Source organism: Symphalangus syndactylus, chromosome 15, assembly GCF_028878055.3.
Source record: "Symphalangus syndactylus isolate Jambi chromosome 15, NHGRI_mSymSyn1-v2.1_pri, whole genome shotgun sequence".
Lineage (NCBI taxonomy): Eukaryota > Metazoa > Chordata > Mammalia > Primates > Hylobatidae > Symphalangus > Symphalangus syndactylus.
In genome coordinates, this window is record NC_072437.2 from 97676828 (window position 1) to 97698383 (window position 21556).

The following is a 21556-nucleotide window of genomic DNA, read 5'->3' on the forward strand; positions in this document are numbered from 1 at the left end:
TTCTTGTTTCATCTTTCTTTAGCAGCCTGCCAAAAATATTATTAGAAAGCTTTATTGCCTCTACATAACTTTAAATCTCTCCTTCCTCAGAAAAAGCACCCATAAAACTCAGATTGATTTATGAACAGTAGCATAAGGGCTACCGCCCAGGTACCTGCCCTGTTGCCGCCTGAGAAGTGGGGGCTTCTTGGAGAACTCTTTCAGATCCCCGGGGAAAGTGAGTGGCAGAGTCTACCGAAACCATTTATAGAGAAGTATCCAGACTGAAGTTCTCAGTTCCAGGAACTAGGGAGCACCCATTGGTTGATCACCACAGTGACTCTCCAACAGTTCACCCTCAAGAGCGTGACAGAGTGATCCTGTTTTCTGAACCAAAATTCACCATGCCTGCCTGAAAGAAACAACATTCAAAATTGACACCATCCTGGGAAATCCAGAATATATGGTGGCTTTGGCTATAACAATTATTGTAAAGTAATAAATTCTATTTCTGGCAGCTAAGATACTAAAATTGTGAAAAGAAACTATGAAAAAAGTGTGATTTCCTTCTAAAACAAAATCCAGAGATTTCACAGTTAGCTTTTAGGAAAGGACTATCCAAGTGGGGAGGGGCTCTGTGCTGAGAACTTCCCCTTCCGCTAGAGATTTCCCTCTAGGGATGGGGTAGGGTGGAGTGGGAGATGAGCTGCTCTCCCTTGAAAATCCATTCCCAGCGTGGAAGAAGAATACTTTCCTCATTCTTCTCAGCACTGCTAAGAAACAATGGAATTTCAAAGACCTCTAAATATTAGGAGGGAACCCATAGGGAACAGAAAATATACATGAATCATAAAAATGGTGACAAAATCTCTGTATCTTATCATAATTTGCCCAGCCTCACATGCTACCTTTTTCATTTTAACCTGCACTGGCTAATATGGGGGCCACTGGTCACATGTGGCTAGTGAGCACTTGGAATGTGGCTACTGCAAACACGCTGTGCCCGGGCCCGGTGCAGTGGCTTATGCCTGTAGTCCCAGCACCTTGGGAGGCCAAGGCAGGAGGATCACTTGAGGCTAGGAATTTGAGACCAGCCTGGGCAACATAGTGAGACCCTGTCTCTATCAAAAATTCAAAAATTAGCCAGGTTGTGGTGGTGTGTGCCTGTAGTCCTAGCTCCTCGGGGGGCTGAAGTGGGAGGATCACTTGAGCCAGCGAGTTCGAGACTGCAGTGAGCTATGATGGTACCACTGTACTTGAGCCTGGGCAACAGAGCAAGACCCTGTCTCCTAAAAAACAGAGTAAAATTTTAAAAATACACACTGAATTTTGAAGATTCAGTATGAAAAAAGAAATATTAAAAATTTTTTTATACTGGTTATATGTTGAAATGGTGTGCTGGGTATATTGGGTTAATATATTATTAGAATTAATTTCATTTATTTTTATCTTCCATTGTGGCTCCTAGAGAGTTTAAGTTACATATGTAGACGGCATTATATTCCTACTGGACAGGGCTGCATTAAGCATCCGTCCACTTCCATTTCCCTCTGTTAAGAGGTCCCAGACAGCAGCTGCAGGAAGACAACGCAGCTTTGTGGGTAGGGGTTTCAGCACAGGGCTTGTGGCAAGTAGAGCTATCTAACAGATGCCAGGAAACGTGATTGTGCTCCTTAGGAGAGGGGGCTGAACTCAGAGCTTTGGAAATCCTTGCCCCTATGAGGAGATAGAGAAGAGAGAAGACAGCTGAGGAAGGGGTCCTGAGGACACCAGCATTTAAGGACTGTGCCCTCAAGTGGATCTAGCAGAGGAGAGGACGATTGAATGACCAACAATTAAATAGAACACTGAAAGATGCAGGGAGGCCCAGGGAGGGAGTTTCAAGGAGGATCACATGGTCAGCAGTACCTGGAGATGAACCTACACACTTTCCTTTCACTTTTCTTTAGTTGACATTTAACTAGTCAATAAGTTCTATTTTCCCCAATGTATTCCTCAAAACCACAGTTTAAAGTAAACTGTTTGGGTATCTTTTTCCTCTCACTAGAGGAAGTGAGAGGGCAGGGATAGTGTCTTATTTATCCTTGTCAGCCCAGGCTGTAACACAATATCAGCCTGATATTCAGAAGGTGCTTGATAATTGTATATGAATCTAAACTATTTTCTTAAAAGATAATCCTGAGTTTGGGATTTACTAAAAATTAAGACTGAACAGGCCAGGCGCGGTGGCTCACGCCTGTAATCCCAGCACTTTGGGAGGCCGAGGCAGTTGGATCACCTGAGGTCGGGAGTTCGAGACCAGCCTGACCGACATGGAGAAACCCCGTCTCTACCAAAAATACAAAATTAGCCAGGCATGGTGGCACATGCCTGTAATCCCAGCTACTCAGAAGGCTGAGGCAGGAGAATTGCTTGAACTCGGGAGGCAGAGGTTGCAGTGAACCGAGATCGTGCTATTGCACTCCAGCCTGGGCAACAAGAGTGAAACTCTGTCTCAAAAAAAAAATAAAAATAAGGCTGAACAAGATAGTGATAATGTAAGGGAGTAACATAAACAGAGCCAGCACGATCTCACTTTGCTGCACCAGAAACCATTACTATCATGGACAGAAAGAAAATAACCTTATAAACACCATTTTTGGCAAATGAAGAAACATTGAAATTTTTCTCTAACTATCACTGTTTAACAAGATGTGGAAAAGTCAGAAGGTGTGAAGGAAGAGCCAGTGGAAACCGGGAATGTAACCCTCAAACCTAGAGCTCCAAATAACCCTGGACTTGGAATGCTTAGCAATCAATCAGTGGCGGGGCATGGTGGCTCAGGTCTGTAATCCCAGAACCTTGGAAGGCTGTGGCAGGAGGATCACTTGAGGCCAGGAGTTTGAGACCAGCCTGGGCAACACAGCAAGACTACTGTATTAGTCAGGGTTCTCTAGAGGGACAGAACTGATAGGATGGATGGATAGATAGATAGATAGATAGATAGATAGATAGATAGATAGATAGGAGATATAGATGGAGTTTATTAGGTAGTATTAACTCACACAATCACAAAGTCCCACAATAGGCCATCTGCAAGCTGAGGAGCAAGGAAGCCAGTCTGAGTCCCAAAGCTGAAGAGCTTGGGTCTGATGTTCGAGGGCGGGAAGCATCCAGTGTGGGAGAAAGATGTAGGCTGGGAGGCTAAGCCAGTCTAGCCTTTTCACATTTTTCTGCCTGCTTTATATACTGGCCATGTTGGCAGCTGATTAGATGGTGCCCACCCAGATTAAGGGTGAGTCTGCCTTTCCCAGACCACTGACTCAAATGTTAATCTCCAGGATCAATTCTTTGCATCCTTCAATCCAATCAAGTTGACATCAGTATTAACCATCACAACCTCATCTCTATTTTAAAAAGTTAAAAATTAGGCATTGTGGCACACATCTGTGATCCCAGACTGGGGAGGCTGAAATGGGAGGATCACTTGAGCTCAGGAGTTCCAGGCTGCAGTGAGCTATGATTGCACCACTGAACTCCAGCCTGGACAACAGAGCAAGACACTGTATAAACAAACAAACAAACAAACAAACAAAAACTATCAGCCTCAGGTTCTCCTGCCCAGGGATGCCAAAATAGCAGAAAGTCTGAAACCAAGATGAAGCTTCCAACATAGTGTAACCAAAGACCTTTTAACATAATAGAATCTTGATAAATATTATAGTAGGAGCTTTCCCAAGTCTCTCTAGTACTATGTCCAGAAAAACTTCTTTTCTGATTTTTAAAAATTCACTCAAAAATGTAAATTAGTTTTATATACATATTCATCTTGTTACATACATATAAGCGATGTATGAATTGAGAGGACAGGAAAGAAATCTATCTTTGCCCGCTTAGCCATTTCTATGATGGGCTTCTGATCTGTTTAGGACCTTCTGCCAGATTCAGATGGAAGTGTAGGATCCAGCCAGTCAGAGGGGGACTTTGTCTCCCCCTCCCCCAACACTGCCTCCTTCCTGGCTCTTCTGACATCCTTCCCCCTGAAGCCTGATGGAGGCTTTGGGGAGCAGGAAGAGGCTAGGGGAAGGGGGACAAGGGAAGAAAAGCAATGGGAAAGATGTCAGCTTAGCCAAATTGGCAGAGGGAAATGTCCAGGGCTCTGGATATTTCCAACACAGAAATATTCCCTAGATAAGGCTGACTTTGATCACCCTGCCCCACACTGCTTTCTGTGTTCCATCCCTCTTTTTGGTGTCGAACTCCTCCCCAAAGGGGAAGACCAGGTCTCCTATTTCCACAGTACCTATATTTGCCACAGTATACAGGGACACTCGGTATGAGCTTCAGGGAGGGAGTCTGGGAGGGAGGAGAGGAGCCCAAACCCATTTCTCTACTGCTCCATTCTGGAAATTAGGGCAAGGTCATGAAGGCAGGGGCTGGAGAGAGCTGGGGGCTTTCTGGAACCCAAGTAAAAGCCTGGGTGGCTGTTCAGCTGGTATGTATCAGTACAGCATAAAAGTGCTCCACAACCGGTCCTGCCCACACCACCCATTGTCAAATGTTTTGAATACCACTCTTGGGTATCACCATGATGGTGTGGATTCTAATATATTCACTAGAAAGCCACAAATGCTTTGCTGTGGAAGGCCCCTAAGAAAGCAAGAATTTGCCAGATGCCAAGATCCTTCCCCAGCTCTCTATGCTTCAAACCCTAAACTAGTCAGATCTGCCTTGAAACCATCCCATCCTGGGCCAGAGGCAAGTCTAATTTGATAAAGCCTCTAGGAGCCTGCAGAATTCAACAAACACTGAAGACCACTGTGTCTGTCCAGAAGAGACCCACAGTTTACTGGAGAAAGAAACATAAAACTGTACAAAATGAACATAAGGAAAACACTGAGATATCTTAAATGCAGCACTAAATTCCCAATAAAGATGACAGATTAAACACAAGTATTCAATTTCTACTTCCTCTTTGAAACCCTGCTAGAATGTAAAGGGGGTTGATTTGGCTTATTTTATTTTTTTTAGTAGGAGTGGTTGTTTTGTTACTATTTTTGTTTTAAGCATAAAGAAGAGGGAGAGATCACAGCAACAAAATTTTGGAAACTGGAGAGCAAAAGGCCAAGTGTTAATTGATTCGGCCAAAAAAAAAAAAATCCTCTGATTTATAGACAGCCAAGAAACAACACAAATTACCCAGCATAAACCCTAAATCTCAGAAACTGGAAGGTTTGGAGGTGGGGCTCTACACCAGAAGGGCAGTTGCAAGTCTGTTTAACAAACAAATGTCCATACCCTAAGCAGCTGCCTGCCCGTCCCCAGGCCTAGAGGTTTGCTCCTTTGAGAAGATTAGACAGAAGATCTGGGAGAAGTAGGGTAAGATAAGACCCGGGGCTGTCTTTCTGCAAATGGGGATTAAGTTAATGTCTACATGTTGAATAGTGCGTAGTCACTCCTTAATTTATATTTTGTAAATATGAATTTTCATATTTTAAGTTTATTAAGTACAACTAAACTAAAATAGAATAAAAAATAATATTAGTAACTTCTAGTATAGTACAAGTCCCACAATCCCTAACCAAAATTGTAGAGGTCAGATATACTTCAGAATTCAGAAAGTGTTTGTTGTTTAAAGGTAATGGTACTGTATATTATCCTATATTCCCAGTGGGGTGTGGCGCAGACCTCTGTAGTTAAACACATTAATATGTTTGCAATGAAATATATGAATATACTTTATACATTCCAAGTGGGATAAATAAAGAGTAAAATTAATTGCCTACCTTTTGGGGTCAGATTTTTTTTTTCTTGGCTCACTGCAATCTCTGCCTCCCATGCTCAAGCGATCATCCCCGCCTCAGCCTCCTGAGTAGCTGGGACTACAGGCGCATGCCACCACACTTGGCTAATTTTTGTATTTTTTGTAAAGATGGGGTTTCACCATGCTTCCCAGACTGGTCTCAAACTCCTGGGCTCAAGTGATCCTCCTGCCTCAGCCTCCCAAAGTGCTGGGATTACAGGCATGAGCCACGGTGCCCAGCTTGTATTTGGGTCAGGTTTGGCTGCAAACTTAGTTTTAATGTCAAACTTATTTAAAAAACAGAAACAGTGGTTGCCAGGGGCTGAGGAGAAGGGGGAAGGAGGAAGGGGGAAGGGGAAAGGAGGAAGGGGGAAGGGGGAAGGGGGAATGGGTCATTGTTTAATGGGTATAGAATTGCAGATTTGCAAGATGAAAAGAGTTCCAGAGATGGATGCTAGTGATGGTAGCATGAATGTATTTATAACACACTTAAAAGTGGTTAAGATGGTAAATTTTATATTGGTGTATTTTACCACAATGAATACATTTGGAAAAATAACTATTGATTTTCAGAGCTTTTTGGATTTCAGAATTCTAGAAATGGGATCTCAGACCAATACTTGGATATAGGGGCTAAACTTTTAATCCTAATGCAGTTTTAAAAATAAGGCACTCAAGTTTTCTGTGCCTTATTTTCTTCTATCAAACAAATTAAAGTATGGCATACATCTTCAAATTAGACAATAAAATGTTCAAATTGTTACCTCCTCTGTTGAGTTTTATTATTCAGATAACTTATCAAGAATGGTTAAACAGATTATCCAAACTGATTTTGGTATCCAACGGGTATGTCTCTGGAAAGAATCCCTTGGGTTGGCACTGAGCACTCTGATTTTCTCCGTGATCATGATCTTCAGCAGTACCATGAAGACAGCAGAACTCAACTACAAGCAAACACAAGCCCAGACAAGACCAGAAAACATGTGACATGAACAGTTTGTTTTCAGGTTCCCAGCCTTTACTTCCTGAGTTATGCCACTCCCCTGGCATCCAGGACTTCACAGCTGTCCCCACAGTCCACACTGCTTAGTCCTGCCTCATTCAAGAGCCTGTTCCCTGACATTTCCCAACTCCCTGTGCTTTAGCTGAAACTTGTTCTAGATCCCATTCCCTGAGGATCCAGCTACGTACATTACAAAAAATTAAAAATAAATTCATGCAAATGTGTTAACATGTTTACTGGGTCAATATGTTCCTCTGCTAAAGAACACAATTTCTATTTTGCCAGAGAGCATTTCAAAGGCAATGTTTTGGCCGGGCACGATGGCTCACACCTGTAATCCCAGCATTTTGGGAGGCCGAGGTGGGCAGATCACCTGAGGTCAGGAGTTCAAGACCAGCCTGGCCAACATGGCAAAACCCCATCTCTAAAATAATAAAAATACAAAAATTAGCTGGGTGTTGTGGCGGGCTGTAATCCCAGCTACTCAGGAGGCTGAGGTAGGAGAATCGCTTGAACCTGGGAGGTGGAGGTTGCAGTGAGCCACAGTACTCCAGCCTGGGCGACAGAGCAAGACTCCATCTCAAAAAAATAATAATAATAAAAAAGGCTGGGCACGGTGGCTCATGCCTGTAATCCCAGCACTTTGGGAGGCCAAGGCAGATGAATCATGAGGTCAGGAGTTTCAGACCAGCCTAGCTAACATGGTGAAACCTCGTCTCTACTAAAAATACAAAAAAAAAATTAGCTGGGTGTGGTGGCGGGCACCTGTAATCCCAGCTACTTGGGAGGCTGAGGTGGAGAATCGCTTGAAACCAGGAAGGCAGAGATTGCAGTGAGTCGAGATCGCACCACTGCACTCCAGCCTGGGCAACAAGAGCAAGACCCCATCTCAAAAAAAAAAAAAAAAAAGAAAAGAAAAGAAAAGAAAAAAAGAAAGGCAATGCTTTAATCCAAGGCAGTATTTAGGGGAAGGGAATTCACTCTTATTATGAGTCTATTATTTTTCAGGCACTAGGCTCCACACTTTGCACAGTTTTTTGTGTTTTGTTTTGTTTGTAGAGATGGAGTCTTGCTCTGTTGTCCAGGCTGGAGTGCAGTGGTGCGATCTCGGCTCACTGCAACCTCCGCCTCCCGGGTTCAAGCAATTCTCCTGCCTCAGCCTCCTGAGTAGCTTGGATTACAGGTGTGTGCCACCACATCCAGCCAATTTCTTTTTCTTTTTTTTTTTTTGTATTTTAGTAGAGACAGGGTATCACCGTGTTGCCCAGGCTGGTCTCGAACTCGAGCTCAGGCAATCCGCCCGCCTCAGCCTCCCAAAGTGCTAGGATTACAGGCATGAGCCACCGCACCCAGACAGGTTTTTCATTTAATAACTTTGCAAAGTTATTTCATTTAATCCTCATTTAAAAGATAAAAATTTTACAGATTTTAAGAAACTGAGACTCTGAGAAGGGTCCTCTGTTAAGAGTCACACACAGCTAGTCAGGAGGAGCCTTAAGATAGGGACCCATCCTCTTCCTAGCACCCTGCCCCACTGCCGTAAAGGAGTGCCATGACATTAAACACCCTGGCAACCAGCAGGGAGAATATTTGTAAATGGGCACTGACTTGTGGCTCCCAGAGCCAACCAGATTCTCCTGCTATTTCCCTCTTTCTAAATTTCTGTTTACCCCTTGAGACAGACTGGTCAGTACTTAAAGCCAAACATAAAACAGGATGCCCTTTCTCAATAAAATAGTAAAAAAATCTGCACATAGCTACAGCACTCATAAAATTCCCTAAAAAGAAAAAAATAATAATTAAGGGCAGAATGCTCTGTGAGAAGACCCGACAGTTTAGGATACATGTGGGAGATCATCATGAAAATCAAAATTACGGTTGCAAAATGTCCTTGACACAAATCTACCATTTTTAGCAGACAGAAAAGACTCCTGAAATTGGCCACAGCAAAATATATCCATGCTTGCTGCATGCTGCTTGTACTGGTGTCTCCTCATGTTGGGGCCACCTAGGGGAACTTCACTCACTATAATCTAACTTCAGTCAGAGGTAGGCTAGAGGCTCACTCAGCCAAGTCCTTGCCCAACATGCTATGGCGTTAAATCAAATCCCCACAACATAAATTCCATGAGGGCAGGGGTGTTTTTACTGCTATATCTTCAGTGTCTGACATGAGGCACCTCAATAAACATTTGCTGAATAATTTTTTTTGAGGCGGGGTCTCACTCTGTCGCCCAGGCCGGAGTGCAGTGGGGCGATCTCAGCTCACCACAACCTCTGCCTCCCGGGTTCAAGCGTTTCTCTTGCCTCAGCCTCCTAAGTAGGTGGGATTACAGGCAGCTGCCACCACACCTGGCTAATTTTTGTATTTTTAGTAGAAACGGTGTTTTGCCATGTTGGCTAGGCTAGTCTGGAACTCCTGACTTCAGGTGAACTGCCTGCCTTGGCCTCCCAAAGTGCTGGGAGTATAGGCGTGAGCCACCACACCCGGCCACATTTGCTGAATAATTGAATGAATGTCTTCACTTCCTTCCTCTGGAATTCCTCATTGTCTCTTATCTCCTCCTGTACCATATTTATGCCACATTTTTCTAGTGGCCCCTGCAAATCTCTAAACTCCTCTCCCAAATCTTCAGTTCTTCCTCTTCTTTCAGGGGAAGCAGGATTAAAACAAACAAAAAACATTTTTACAGGGTATACATGTATTTCTAGTTGAGAAATGGAAACTAGAATACTCTTAGAAATAAGTTAAAATGAAAAAACATACGGCAAATGCATAGTGCATTCAATTCTTATCAAATGCAGACATATATGCACTGAAATCGTACCAGCTGTGTTTATTTCATAATTTAGGCATTTGAAAAAAATGCAATGTGTTTATTTTAATGTCAGCTTGATGACAAGTTTAAAATATAACATGAGTTCATCTATATGTTTTACCTCTTTTCCTAGAGAATCTAATATTTAAATAGAACCTACACCCAGCCCTCATCACATACTAACCCAAGGGGGGAAATGTCTCATGAATTGTGTGTTGATAGAATGTTATAAAATATGTTCTAACCAATAAAGTGGGAAAATAAATTTGGGAGCAACAATCTAAGCTTTGTTGTATTTCAGAAAAGATCTACACTTAAAGGAAATAAAAACATGACATGTACAATAGCACACAAGGTTGCTATGGTAACAAACTTCATTTTTTATATTTTACTTTACTCTCCAGTCATGCTATAATACATATGAGCTATTACAAACAAATAATGTCAAGATTAACTATTTTATGATCAAACAGAGGTCTCTAAGTCGTACTTACAATTCAAGGAATTTTCATTTTTCAACCAATCTTCTTCTGTCTTTTCTAGAAATTATAATTAAAATACATAAAATATTAATATTTGGCATTGGAGTTAAGTTTGCATGGTCATTTTACTCATGTAGGGACACTCCTAAAATGACAAAAGAAATGTAACAGTGGCTCACGCCTGTAATCCCAGCACTTTGGGAGGCCGAGGTGGGTGGATCACCTGAGGTCAGGAGTTTGAGAACAGCCTGGCCAACATGGCAAAACCCTGTCTCTACTAAAAATACAAAAATTAACTGAGTGTGGTGGTGCATGCCTGTAGTCCCAGCTACTTGGGAGGCTGAGGCAGGAGAATCACCTGAACCTGGGAGTCAGAAGTTGTAGTGAGCTGAGATCGCACCACTGCACTCCAGCCTGGGTGAGAGTGTGAGACTATCAAAAAAAAAAAAAAAAAAAAAAAGGAAGGAAGAAAGAAAACACTTATAAATATCTAATATCTATCTATCTATCTATCTATCTATCTATCTATTTATTTATTTAGAGACAGAGTTTTGCTCTGTCGCCCAGGATGGAGTGCAGTGGCACAATGTTGGCTCACTGCAACCTTCGCCTCCTGAGCTCAAGTGATTCTCCTGCCTCAGCCTCCCAAGTAGCTGTGATTACAGGCAAGTGCCACCACACATGGCTAACTTTTTTGTGTTTTTAGTAGAGACAGGGTTTCACTATGTTGGCCAGGCTGGTCTCAAACTCCTGACCTCAAGTGATCCCCCCAACTTGGCCTCCCAAAATGCTGGGATTATAGGTATGAGCCGCCATGCCTGGCCACAAATGTCAATTTAAACATTTAAAACATTGCTCTGTGTGTGAGTATGTGTGTTTTAAGTGGCAATAATGTCTCCATGGGGAATAAGTAGAAACAAGAAGTTGAGGAAAAATGTATTTGGTTTTATTAAATGGACAGACAAAATGAGTCTACTTTGCCCATAGAGGTGTTTATGAGAACAGTTAAGAAATACCTACTGTCCTGAACTATTAGGTCTAGAATGATTCACTAAATTTTGACTTTACTATTCATTTCAAAATGCACCCATTAGCATTGCCTCTGGACACATTTAAATAATAACCAACTGGCCGGGCGCGGTGGCTCACGCTTGTAATCCCAGCACTTTGGGAGGCCGAGGCGGGCGGATCACGAGGTCAGGAGATCGAGACCACGGTGAAACCCCGTCTCTACTAAAAATACAAAAAATTAGCCGGGTGTGGTGGCGGGCGCCTGTAGTCCCAGCTACTCGGAGAGGCTGAGGCAGGAGAATGGCGTGAACCCGGGAGGCGGAGGTTGCAGTGAGCCGAGATCGCGCCACTGCACCCCAGCCTGGGTGACAGAGCGAGACTCCGTCTCAAAAAAAAAAAAAAAATAAAAAAAATAAAAAAATAAATAAATAATAACCAACTAATGTGAACAGAACCCCAGCCACCCCCACTAGGTTAGGTGAGGTACTGGCTTTTCCAGATTTTCTATCATCCTTCTAACCTTTCAAGCCAGTCCTCCTCCAGCTACCTGGAAAATGAACAGCCCTCAGAACAGTTACATCTGTCACTGTGGACCACAGATCACAACAATAGGAAGGTGCTTCCAAGTCAAGTAACTACAAATCTAATTTGTAGCTGTTACTCTATCTTAATGGATAAGACTGAGGGCTGGACAGGAGAAAAAATGTAATGAAGAATAAAGGACTCACCTACAGTGGGCGCCTTAGTCATCCCCAGTGAGTCCTTATACCTGTATATTCCTCCACAAAGTTAAGGAATTAAACGCAACCTTCTCTTTGGGACTAATTGAAAGAAAACATGCCTATATCATCCACTCATCCCCATCCATATATATTCTTTTTCTAATTTAAGGTATGGAGCACTTCTCTCAAGTTTGATAAATTTTATTTTTTATTCCATAATTTTAAAAATTTTATTGACATAATAATTGTACATATTTATGAGCACAATGTATTTTGATACATGTGTACATTGTGTAATGATCAAATCATGGTAATCAGCATAAATATGACTTCAAACATTTATTATTTCTTTGTAGTCAGAACATTCAAACTCCTCTCCTCTAGCTATTTTGAAATATATAATGCGTTATTGTTAACTACAGTTAACTATAGTCACCCTGCTGTGCAATGAACACCATAGCTTGTACAATGGAATAATATTCAGCCATAAAAAAGAATGAAATCCTGTCATTTGCAACAACATGGATGAACCTGGAAGAAATTATGTTAATTGAAATAAGCCAGACACAGAAAAATATATACTGCATGATTTCACTCATATATGAAATCTAAAAAGTTAATCTCATAGAAGTAGAGAATAGAACAGTGGTTTCTTTTTGAAAGCCATAAAAATATACCTTCACTGGCCAGGTGTGGTGGCTCATGCCTGTAATCCCAGTACTTTGGGAAGCCAAGCCAGGCGAGTCACCTGAGGTCAGGAGTTCAAGACCAGCCTGACCAACATGGAGAAACCCTGTGTCTACTAAAAATACAAAAACTTAGCTGGGTGTGGTGGCACATGCCTGTAATCCCAGCTACTAGGGAGGCTGAGGCAGGAGAATCACTTGAACCCAGGAGGTGGAGGTTGTGGTGAGCCGAGATCACGCCATTGCACTCCAGCCTGGGCAACAAGAGTGAAACTCCGTCTCAAACAACAACAACAACAACAAAAAATACACACCACACACACATATATACCTCCACTGACATCTTCCATTGCAAGTAAATCATCTTTAGTGTCTTCCAGTCAAGGGGAACCACATAGTCATCAGGCAACAAGGATTCTGTGAAAAAAAGAAAGAACTAATCTCATCTCTAATGTCACACAGATTTTTACCCTAACTGTGAAGACATGCAAACCTGATCTCTAACTCACCATACCATTAAAAGTCTGGTTTTAAAGATATTTCGGTGATGTCTAAAGCTGGAGTTTGTCTCAGATCTCAATTAGTAAACACTATCCAGACTCTAATACTAGGATTCATTTGAGTTCTTGCCTTATTTGCAAGGCCACTGACCATGAGCTTGGCTCGTCCAATCTAGCCAAACAAATCGCTTCATAGCCTCTACTTATGGTTTTCTCTTTATCTCTTTCAAGTACATGCCATTTCCAAATATGAAATTCTTTCCCTCTGCTTTTCTTTCAAGCTACATTCTTTCTCCCTTGTATAAACAGTGCTTATAATGCACTTCCACATGGAAGGCATTCCAGAGAAAACTATAACCTCAAATTCTCTTCTACAATCCTTTTAGCACTATTAATGTCACTCACAAAATATTCATAAGCTTATCATTTATATTTTCTATATGCACTAAATTTTGTTTTATGTTAGTCTTGTCTCCCCCTTTGGAAGATAAGCTATTTGATGAATGAGGTCTGTTTCCTTTAAAAAGCTTTCTGAAGTTTAATTAACGGATGCTTGATCATTGTTGATTATGATGACATCGTGCACTCAAGGTAAGAGGAGGCATAGAATCTTTTCACAATAGTATCTTGATGCATTCTGGTGCCCCTCTAAGGGAGTGATTGCTAATCTTTTCACATCATAGACCCCTCTGAGGAGCTGATAAAATCTACGGACCTCCCCCCCGCAAAATGGCACAAAATAACCCCCAAAATTTTACATACAATTTCAGAATATGGACCTTGGACTAAGATCCCAGATCTAAAATGTCTTCAGTTATCACTTAAAGCTCCCCAAAGCAAATGCATTTACTTTGAAAAAAATTGGTATGATTTTTTGGTGTAAGTAGGTGGGTAGAAAAATTACAACAAATAGGCTGGGCGTGGTGGCTCAAGCCTGTAATCTCTGCACTTTGGGAGGCCGAGGTGGGTGGATCACGAGGTCAGGAGTTGGAGACCAGCTCGGCCAAGATGATGAAACCCCATCTCTACTAAGAATACAAAAAAAGAAAAAAATTAGCCAGGCGCAGTGGCGGGCGCCTGTAATCCCACCACTTGGGAGGCTGAGGCAGGAGAATTGCTTGAACCTGGGAGGGAGATTGCAGTGAGCCAAGATCTCACCACTGCACTCTAGCTGGGTGGCAGAGCGAGACTATGTCTCAAAAAAAAAAAAAGGAAAAGAAAAATTACAGCAAATAGTCAAGATGTAATTATTCACAAAGTTTACAAATATGATAAATATGATGCCAGAGTCCCAAGAGCAGGTTGATAATTATGACAACTTGGCCCTAGGACTTAGTCAATCTTTGGTCTCAGCTGTGGGACCAAATTTATCTGGAATATCAGAAACTTAGGAGCCAAGTAAAAAAACTCAGGATGACAAGCTTTGAGATGGAATGGGTCCCCAAGGAACCCTGAGAGGTATAGAACAACAGAAGATACAGGAGAACTGCAAAAATTGGAGCTTTGGCCTCTTGAGTCTTACAGCTTCTGTCCCCAAGGAACAGCGGTAGAAAATATCAGCTATTGAGCTACAGATAAGGAAAAGCTGGGATAAATATCATAAAGACATTATCTTATATATGCTTATGATTGAAAACAAATTTTTTTCTTTTTGAAACAGAGTCTTACTCTATCGCCCAGGCTGGAGTGCAGTGGTGCGATCTCAGCTCACTGCAACCTCCACCTCCTAGGTTCAAGCAATTATCCTGCCTCAGCCTCCTAACTAGGTTTACAGGCATGTGCCACAATTCCTGGCTAATTTTTATATTTTTAGTAGAGATAGGGTTTCACCATGTTGGCGAGGCTGGTCTCGAACTCCTGACCTCAGGTGATCCACCCGCCTCAGCCTCCCGAAGTGCTGGGACTACAGGCATGAGCCACTGTGGCTGGCCCAAAAATAAATTTAGTTGGAATACTAAAAAATCATATTTTTGCTTGTTTTATTCACATGTAGATTTTTTCATTTCCAAAAATAACAATTTTTTTTTTTTTTTTTTTTTGACAGGGAGTCTCACTCAGTCGCCCAGGCTGTAGTGCAGTGGTGTGATCTCGGCTCACTGCAACCTCTGCCTCCCAGGTTCAAGTGGTTCTCCTGCCTCAGCCTCCTAAGTAGCTGGGATTACAGGCACACGCCACCACGCCCAGCTAATTTTTGTATTTTTAGTAGAGGCATGTTTTCGCCATGTTAGCCAGGCTGGTGGTCTCAAGAGACTCCTGACCTCAAGCAATCATCCCGCCTCAGCCTCCCAAAGTGCTAGGTAGGATTACAGGTGTGAGCCACCACATCCAGCCCCAAAATAACAACCTTAAGAGCCTGAAGGAACCTTTTAAGTCAACTAGTCAGGCTTCCACGTCATTCCTTCAGTATCCTTTTCAGACTGCCTTTAAAAAGTAAACTCAACTATTTCAGATATCTTTCCTTCATGTAATCTTTGCAATCTGCCATTTACTAATGTTGTATTTGGGAGCCATAATAGTGAATGAGAAAGGAAAGAGCCACGTGTCAAACAAAATAAAGGCAGAAAGTAGAGTTTCCTTTCTGGTGGCGTGGTGGTTCAGGCCTGTGATCCCAGCGCTTTGGGAGGCTGAGGCGGGTAGATCACCTGAGGTCAGGAGTTGGAGACCAACCTGGCCAACACAGTGAAACCCCGTCTCTACTAATAATACAAAAATTAGCTGGGCATGGTGGTGGGTGCCTGTAATCCCAGCTACTCAGGAGGCTGAGGCAGGAGAATTGCTTGAACCCGGGAGGTGGAGGTTGCAGTGAGCCAAGATCGCACCACTGCACTCCAGCCTGGGTGACGAGAGCGAAATTCTGTCTCAAAGGAAAGAAAGAAAGAAAGAAAGAAAGAAAGAAAGAAAGAAAGAAAGAAAGAAAGAAAGAAAGAAAGAAAGAAGAAAGGTTTGGCCAGGCACTGTGGCTTACACCTGTAATCCCAGCACTTTGGGAGGCCAAGGCAGGTGGATCACGAGGTCAGGAGATCAAGACCATCCTGGCTAACACTCCTCTCTACTAAAAATACAAAAAAAAAAGATAAATAAAAAAATAGCCGGGCGTGGTGGCGGGTGCCTGTAGTCCCAATTACTCGGGAGGCTGAGGCAGGAGAATGGCGTGAACCCGAGAGGCGGAGCTTGCAGTGGGCTGAGATCACGCCACTGCGCTACAGCTTGGGAGACAGAGCGATAAATAAAGCAGCCTATCTCTAGTGGTTACATAATCCCTTTTTGCCTGCTTCATTCTCCATTCTTCCCAGTATCTACTGAAATTGAGAGCCCAAGTATTCTAAGTTCTCAAAGACATTGAAGGAGACATGAAGACTACTGACAGCAAAGGGTGGGGACTTTGAAGATCAAGCATCGTTTGCTATGGATCCTCACTCACTGCTGAAAAGCATCACGAGATTAATAAACTGCATGAGATCACTAACCACCAGGTAGAAACACCTCCAAAATTACTTACATATGTTAAACTGGATCTTTTACTTTTAGCAAAAGAAAACAACTTACCCATTGGAACGCCTGGAGATCCAAAAAGCTTTACTAATTGAAAGGCAAACCCTTGTGATAATGGTAGCCCAAGGGAACTATAGTCAGTGCTTGTTAAGTCTTGGCTGTCCTCAGTTGGTAATTGCTTAGGTTCTTCCCATCTTTTCAGCTTTCCATCAAACCTTTCATTTAAAAAGCGAAAATCAGAAGTGACTCCCAAAGAGCACGAAGTGTCAGGATGACTATGTAAAATTTCTGGAGAAATAAACCCTGCATCATTTAGTATATTACCTACTCTTGTCTGGGATTCGAAAGTCAAAAACAGTTTCTTGTTTGTAAAAGATGGCTTCCAAATACTAGACATATTATGTAGCACAAAAGAAGGAATATAATTTTTGTATAAAGACGCAGAGCACCTTAGTCTGTTAAATGACAGGCAATGAGAATAACACTGTCCACCAATATTTAATGGGGTAGCTTTGATAATATCAAGGTAAAACCACAATGGATGATGATCAAAGGTCATAAGTTTTTGCATATTCTCCTCTTCACTGTTCCTTTCTGAAATTCTATCTTTTTCTTCTCCCAAAGTAATTTTTAGTCCATGGTGTTTTGTTAACAGGTCACATTTCTCCCTTTCTTTTACACCGATATGACTCTGTCCTAATAAGTTAAAATTTGGTACCAAATTGAAAATCCTTTTCTTCCTCCTTGTCTTATTTTTTGTTGATTCTAAGGCATTCTTTGGTATATCCGGTTGAGGTAAGCAGCTTCTGAAGAGGTTTGTTTCTATGAATGAACCCATAGTTTCAGGTGGAGGTGAAAAATCTTCATTTCCTATCAGTAGTTTGTCTGTCAATATTTCTGGATTGTTTCCTGGTTCTGATGCTGCCACCGAAGTGAAGATCAATTGAATCCATTGCCCCCTGCTGTCAGGACCAGCCAACTTACGTGCTCTATCTTTCCTTGGTCTCTGTTCACATATAAACTTACGAGGTCCTGCAGGCCAGCTACCAAAATAGGACTGTCTATCAGAGCCCAGCTGTAAATCTTCATCAGATAAATTGGTTGTGAAAAAAGTCCAATGATTGATTTTAGTTGCATACACTTGTTCCTCTCTTAAAACTTTATCTGACATTCTGATTCCATGTGTATGGCACAGAATGGGTTCATGTGGGAGACTTTTATCTACTATTTCTCTCTTCTTCATAAATAAGCATGAATTTTCTGCAGAAAGGTCCTGGGTGTCTAATGCTATGGTATGCCTATTCCTAATATGCTTTTCTACCTTCATGCCAGAGCAGTCATCAGTTGTTACATAGGAAAGGTTTTGAGTCAGTATTGGACAAGTAACAGAGATTTCATTTGGCCTCAGTAACAAACTTACAAACAAGTTATCACCTTCCTTAGAGAAGTAATTCTTTGGTGTGTTGTCCAATTCAACTATAGACATAACGTTTTGGAAACTGTCTTTAGGATCTTTATTTTTCCATCTTTTTCCTTTATACCCAGTTACAAAATCTCCGACTTCATTTTGTAGACCACCAATGAAGGGATATTCTGATTCTCTTCTGGTCTTTTCAATGTCTTCCTCCTCACTCTGAGATGGGTCCTGATCTCCTGGTGTAAGATCACTTAAGAATTCTAATGAGTTTTCCTCCATGATTTTACTCTGACTGTTCTGCTTTTTGTTTCTTTTTCTGTTCCTCTTCTGTTTGGTTTTGCTGAGCCTATGACCAGTTTTCTTCAAAACTCTTTCTCTGAAATATCAAAGAATTAAGAAAATGTATGACTTATTACATGTATAACATAAGCAAACTATAACATCATACTCTTCATGTGCAGGTTTAAAAACCTTTAGTACAAGAGACTCTCAAGTGTGCATGTACTTTTTGTTTGTTTGTTTGTTTTGAGATGGAGTCTTGCTTCATTGCCCAGGCTGGAGTGCAGTGGTGTGATCTTGGTTCACTGCAACCTCCGCCTCCCGGGTTCAAGCAATTCTCCTGCCTCATCCTCAAAAGTAGCTGGTATTACGGGTGCCCACCACCACGCTTGTCTAATTTTTTTGTATTTTTAGTAGAGACAGGGTTTCACCACGTTGGCCAGGCTAATCTTGAACTCCTGATCTCAGGTGATCTGCCCGCCTCAGCCTCCCAAAGTGCTGGGATTACAGGCGTGAGCCACCACGCTGGCCATACTTTGTACTATATTTAAAATCACTTTTAAAAAGAGATACTTTAATCCTATACATTAAAAATGAGTATACTTTGAGAAAGTTAAAGCTAATATGCATATAATCATTTCATAAATCAATAACTTTATAAAAACCTAATATTTTCCTTAAAGAAAATATTTCATATATAAGCATGTATTAACAAGGATATGTCTGAGAAATGTGTCATTAGGCAATTTCATCACTGTGTTAACACAGAGTGTAGTTACACAAATCCACATGATGTAGTCTACACCACACCTAGGCTATATAATATAGCCTATTGCTCCTAGGCTGAAAAACTGTACAGCATGTTACTACATTGCATACTCTAGGCAATTATAAAACATGAGTAAGTATTTGTGTATATAAACATATCTAGAGGCCAGGCACGGTGGCTCACACCTGTAATCCCAGGACTTTGGGAAGCTGAGGTGGGTGGATCACCTGAGGTCAGGAGTTCGAGACCAGCCTGGCCAACGTGGCAAAACCCTTTCTCTACTAAAAATACAAAAAAATTAGCTGGGCATGGTGGTTCACTCCTATAATCCTAGCTACTCAGGAGCCAGAGACAGGACAATCGCTTGAACTCGGGAGGCACAGGATGCAGTGAGCCAAGATCGTGCCATTGCACTCCAGCCTGGGCGACAGGGCAAGACTCCATCTGAATAAATAAATAAATACATATCTACACTTAGAAAAGGTACACAAAAATATGGTATTATAATCTCAGGGGACCACTGTCATATATATGTTCTGTCATTGGCTGAAATTTTGTTATGTGGTGCATGACTGTATACATAAAACCTACCAGTAAATATCTTGGACCTCCTAACATCTTAGATTCTGAAAATTAAAAAGTGGCTGTTAACAGTCTCAGAATGGGACAAATTTAGTGGCTTTAATAGCTAGGTTTCCTCTGGACATGAAGAATGGTTGATAATGAGCTGTCGAGTCCAGTATTTGAGTGGCATGCTGCTAACTGCCCAGACTGTAGTGGTTCTAACTAGAGACTACACCACTACTCTGTGAGGTACTTGGAAATATGTAAAGGCATTTTTGGTGGTCAGAATGACTGGTAATGTGTTACCACACATTACTAATATCAGACATTTGGGCCTGAGGCCAGGGAAGCTAACCATCCTGCAATGCCCAGTGAAAAATTATCCCACCCAAAAGAACAATGGTGTTTCATCCAGCACACTGAAAGTTCACAGCTCCCTTTAACTGAAGACAATATTTGATCCTAAGAGAGAAAGGAGGATTTAGGAAGTTTTCTAATTTAGAATATAAAGATCTAGTTATCCTATCTTTCATCCTGGATAATCAGAGTCAGGGTCAAGGTGACAATGAAGACTTAGTAAAATGTAGTAGCGGAAGGACAATTGACACCGCTGAGGGAAAAATCCAGGACAGAGGAATAGAAAAGCAAGCAAACAAACCTGGAATAAGAAAGAGATGATGAGGAAAAGAGAATAGTCAGTTGATTGGCTGGGCATTGGACAAATGAGATTAAACCTACCCCCAGCCGCTAGCCTGGTTTATTCCATATGCTGGGCAATTTTCAATAGGTAGGACACATGAAAATCTTGTTCTTTGTCACTAATTGCTGCTGCCCTTGTTTACACATTCCTAGATGTTGGTTTAGAAAATACTCTAAGGAACACTAATGTACCTAGAAACAGTTGTGATGGGGTCTCTATAAAAAGGATATTGAGTGAAGAGTGCTATCTGTCGTTGTTAACTCTCCTTCACGGCCAGTTCTACCTGATTCCAGTGAAAGTCCTAGTTGCAGTCCAAGGTGCAATGTCAGTTATGAAATTCATCCTGCAGACTAGTATGTCATTCTGAAAACAAACTCCCCTGTCTTTACTCAAATGTGAACCATCCTGTTGCAGGGCAAGGAGAAAAAGAACAAATAGAGTTTGTTGTTGCATTATTCATTTGATTAAATGGTAATATACTAAGGATGTAAGAGACTCACTGCTGCACTGGTGATTCTGTGGAGTTTAATGCACTTAATGTGTAGTCCCTGTCCCTCAGAACAGCTCTCTACTGTACAAAGAGAGCCCTAATCTAGGGAAATGCAGTTACTGAAATATAGTTCATCACCAAAATGTTTATAGTTCCGTATACCATCAGAAAGACTAAGGTCTACAAGTGTACTTGGAAAATTGGCTTTAAAAAAAAAAAGATGTTACACTTATTATGTACTGGAACTGTTTAATTGCTTTACATGTACCAACTCACCTAATCTTCAAAACTATATCAAATAAGGGCAAAGGCTAGTTTTAACCCCATCTTACAAAGACAACTGATATACAGAGAAGTTGAAGAATGTGCTCAGGATCACATGGCTAGTGGCAGGTTCAGACCTAGTTTGATTTGCTCCAAAATCCACACTCTTTAACCATTATGCAACACTGCCTCTCGATTTAAAGAGAAAATTGTACAAAACATTTCCTTCTCTCTTTTTCTTCCTCCTCTCATTTTCAAACCCTCACATTTGCATACACAGAAGATAGTCAGCTGGCAAGGGTTGAGTCCTTTTCATGAGAGCAGTTCTTGGGCCCTGACTCCTATTATCACTAACTTAATAGTATCTTGAGACTTTTCTCCTGTTGCCTCTCCTTTCTCTGGATCAAATCAAACAAGAAACAACAAGAGGAAGTGAGAGGAGATACTGTGGAGCAGGAGCCTCTCTCCCTAATCTGCCCTCGTGTCAAGGCTCCATATGAGCAACGGGAAAGCCAGACTAGATGGCCCACAGCTGAGATCAACAGATGGGCACAAGTGACTCCTCCTGGAGTTAATTCACTCATGGGGTGGAGGCAG

General features: G+C 41.7%; 2 protein-coding genes across 20 annotated transcripts in view; both read right to left on the bottom strand.

The window, feature by feature from the left end:
• The window catches only part of N4BP2L1 (NEDD4 binding protein 2 like 1), a 34236-nt gene extending 27819 nt beyond the window's left edge, over positions 1–6417 (bottom strand). Inside the window, exon 1 of the mRNA XM_063619310.1 lies at positions 5745–6417. The gene's annotated coding sequence lies outside the window, so the exon portion shown is untranslated. The remainder of the gene's footprint in view (positions 1–5744) is intronic.
• Positions 6418–6521: 104 nt separating this feature from the next.
• Positions 6522–21556, bottom strand: part of N4BP2L2 (NEDD4 binding protein 2 like 2) — a 115978-nt gene continuing 100943 nt past the window's right edge. For 10 of the 19 annotated variants that reach the window (XM_063619291.1, XM_055244902.2, XM_063619295.1 and 7 more), the window contains 4 exons: positions 16531–18269; positions 12816–12901; positions 10078–10122; positions 6522–6705 (listed from right to left, as the gene is read on the bottom strand). In XM_063619291.1, coding sequence (XP_063475361.1) covers positions 10099–10122; positions 12816–12901; positions 16531–18269 — 1849 coding nt within the window. In that variant the 3' untranslated portion in view covers positions 6522–6705; positions 10078–10098. The other 9 variants (XM_063619290.1, XM_063619292.1, XM_055244900.2 and 6 more) reach the window with 7 other exon arrangements.